At 50.7% G+C, this 3,484-nt stretch overlaps 1 protein-coding gene across 3 annotated transcripts in view; it reads left to right on the plus strand.

Annotated features, from left to right (window-relative positions):
* Positions 1-1,984, plus strand: part of Trim50 (tripartite motif containing 50) — a 17,502-nt gene extending 15,518 nt beyond the window's left edge. For 2 of the 3 annotated variants that reach the window (XM_031338203.1, XM_031338204.1), the window contains exons 5-6: positions 579-703; positions 1,086-1,984. In XM_031338203.1, the coding sequence (XP_031194063.1) occupies positions 579-703; positions 1,086-1,666 (706 nt within the window). In that variant the 3' untranslated portion in view covers positions 1,667-1,984. Of the gene's footprint in view, positions 1-578; positions 704-1,085 lie in introns of those variants that run through there. The other variant, XM_031338205.1, reaches the window with a different exon arrangement.
* The last annotated feature ends 1,500 nt before the right edge of the window (positions 1,985-3,484 follow it).

The raw sequence follows: 3,484 nt of genomic DNA on the forward strand, positions 1-3,484 counted from the left end.
AAAAAAAAAAGAAAAGCTGGGTCGGGTGGGACATCACACTCTGAGGCAGTGGCATCAACTACACAGCAACCTGGGAGTCTGGCATGCTTATTATGTGTAGTGTGGGGGTGGGGGCGGGAGTCAGCAGAAGATGTGTATGGGCCAGCAGTCTCAAACATCTGGAAGCTGCAGTTTTTGCACACAATCTTATATAAACACTCAGACGTTTACACGCTGTCAACATTTGCACTGGGACAAAAGGAAGGCTTTGGCATCCCTTTGAACCTCACCCTGGGGGAAGGCTTTGCCATTCTGGGGGTCTGGAACATTGAGGTCCTTGACTTGGGCCACACCCAAGTCAACAACTTCATCCCCTCAAGACTTCATCTATACTTAGCACATTTACAGGGCCTTCCTCAGCTCCCTGACAACCCCAATTCTAGGAAGCAGGCATGTTCTGCAGGAAGGAGGCCTGAGGAGAGGAAAGGGTGGTATCATGAATGTGTAGCCTGAGTGGTGAATTTATTCCTGTGGACCTGGACATGAGGAGGAGGGTGGGAGGCAGCCTTGATACAGAGATCCCCAACCACTGCACACAGGACAGAGGTCCAGCAGGCTCGGCCTTTGGAAGGTATCTTCAGCCCGATCTCCTTCAAGCCAGCTCTCCACCAGGCTGACATCAAACTAACCGTGTGGAAGAGACTCTTCCGGAAGGTTCTGCCAGGTGAGGCTTCAAACTGTTATCCTTCCAATTCATTGGTGGTACCAAGAAGCACAGAGAGAACTTAGAGGGAACCTTCATGGGGGTGGAGAGGAGAGTGTGGGAGTGGCTGTGTAGGTATACACACTTGCAAAACAGTGCACCTGCTCCCTAGCAGACCTCCTTCACAGTGGCCACGACCCACCCACCCATCTCACCCACTTACTCCCTACCCCACCCATCCTTCATCCCTTCCATCCACACAGCCCTGTGTCTGCCCCTTCCAGCACCTGGGGACACAGAGTCAGCACAGTTCCCGTACTTGAGGACTCAGAGCTTGCCATCACCTCCTGGGCAGGGTCTGCGGCTTCTCTGTGAGCCAACCTCAGGCCTCTTTCTCTTCTAGCTCCAGAATCTCTCAAGCTGGACCCGGCTACTGCCCACCCTCTCCTGGAGCTCTCTAAGGGCAACACAGTGGTGCACTGTGGCCTCCTTGCCCAGAGACGAGCCAGCCAACCCGAGCGCTTTGATTACAGCACCTGTGTCCTGGCTAGCAAGGGCTTCTCTTGGGGTCGCCACTACTGGGAAGTGGTTGTGGGGAGCAAGAGTGACTGGCGCTTGGGGGTCATCAAGGGCACAGCCAGCCGCAAAGGCAAGCTGAACAAGTCCCCCGAGCATGGCGTATGGCTGATTGGCCTGAAAGAGGGCCGGGTGTATGAGGCTTTTGGCTGCCCACGGCTACCACTGCCCGTGGCTGGCCACCCTCATCGCATTGGCGTCTACTTACACTATGAGCAGGGTGAGCTCACGTTCTTTGATGCTGACCGTCCTGATGATCTGCGGACACTCTACACTTTCCAGGCTGACTTCCAGGGCAAGCTGTACCCTATCCTGGACACATGTTGGCATGAGAGGGGCAGCAACTCACTGCCCATGGTACTGCCCCCACCCAGTGGGCCTGGACACCTCACACTTGGCCAGATATAGGGTGGCCCGGGACAGTCTGTCCGTTGGTCTGTCCTGTTAGACACAAGGATTGGAGGAGTTCTGTTTGGTTTCAATGTTTAGACTGCTCCAGGGGATCCTTCACACCTGTGTGTCTCTCGAACATTTATATCAGGGGATATAGCCTTTTCCTCACCACCTAGGGGTATGCATGCTACCTTACCAGGTCCTGTATCCACTCAACCTACGAAGCAGCCCTGTGCCTCCTAACTCTTCCAGCAGAGGGCAGAAATATTCCCTCACGTATGTAATCTTTACCACTGGGGACCTTCAAACATCTATTAAAATCAATAAATTTGACATTTTTCTCATTAATTATACTACTTCTATTTTTTTTTTTTTTTTTTTTTTTTTTTGGTATTTTTGGGACAGGGTTTCTCTGTGTAGCCCTGGCTGTCCTGGAACTCACTCTGTAGACCAGGCTGGCCTCAAACTCAGAAATCTGCCTGCCTCTGCCTCCCAAGTGCTGGGATTAAAGGCGCGCGCCACCACCGCCCGGCCTATTTTTTTTTTAAGATTTACTTATTATACGTAAGTACACTGTAGCTGTCTTCAGACACCCCAGAAGAGGGCATCATATATCATTACTGGTGGCTGTGAGCCACCATGTGGTTGCTGGGATTTGAACTCAGGATCTTCAGAAGAGCAGTCAGTGCTCTTAACCACTGAGCCATCTCTCCAGCCCATACTACTTCTATTTTAATAATTTATTTTTAATCTAGGTGAGTGCTTGGAGGTGCTGTGCCCACAGAGGTGTTATAAATATAAAGCAGTATAATGTGGCTGTGGCAGTTGCTGCCATGGTGTTCCCGTGAGGAATCCCGTAGAGTGACAGGCCTAGTATAGAGTTTATTGGGGAAGGGACGAGAGCGGGGACTTGGAAAGGGGTAGAGGCAGAGAAGGGGTTGGGGCAGAAAGAAATAGAGACAGGCCAGCCAGAAACATGTGGGGACAGAGAGAGAGAGAGGAGAGAGGTTGGGTAGTGACTAGCACTCCTCTCATAGCTGCTGCTGTACCTGGCAAGCTACACAGGTGGCAGCCAATGACGCAAGCTGTTGCTAGGTTGCTGTTGAGCGGAACCTAGAAGAATCACCTGTAAGCAAACAGTCAAAAACTATGGAATCCCTCGGAGGTGGCATTACAAAAGGTTTTGATTGCCTAACATGCCTGGGAACAGTATGTGCTCTTAACTGAACCACCTTTCTTAGTCCCAAGTACTGTTTTTTTAACAGTCTCATGTAGCCCAGGCTGGCCGCCTGAATTGGCTAGCCAAAGATTACCTTGAATCAATCTTCCTCTTTCTCCCTTTCCTTCTTTCCTTCCTTCCTTCCTTCCTTAAAAGATGTGAGTATACTATCGCTCTCTTCAGACTTACCAGAAGAGGGCATCAGATTCCACTGCAGATGGTTGGGAGCCACCATGTGGTTGCTAGGAATAGAAAGCAGGACCTCTGGAAAAGTAGTCAGTGCTCTTAACCGCTGAAGCCAAGTCTCCAAGTCTCGCGCCCCTCCCCAACCCCCCAATCTTGATCCTCCTGCCTCTACCTCTAGAGATCTGGAATACAGGAGTATGCCACCATGCCCGGTTTATGCAGTGGAAGGACTGGAACCAAAAAGGCTGTCTGCCTGTTAGGCAAGTCCTCTATTGATTGAGTTGCATCATCAGTCCTCCTCATCAATGTTGAGAATTGATCTCAGGGCTTTGCACATGCTAAGGCAAGTGCTCTACTTCAAGAGACATTGTCTGTCTGCCCTATTAAACACACACTTTTTTTTTTTAAACCAGTCTAGTCTATCCCCC

This window comes from Mastomys coucha, unplaced genomic scaffold (genome assembly GCF_008632895.1).
Source record: "Mastomys coucha isolate ucsf_1 unplaced genomic scaffold, UCSF_Mcou_1 pScaffold22, whole genome shotgun sequence".
In the NCBI taxonomy this organism is placed as follows: Eukaryota; Metazoa; Chordata; class Mammalia; order Rodentia; family Muridae; genus Mastomys; species Mastomys coucha.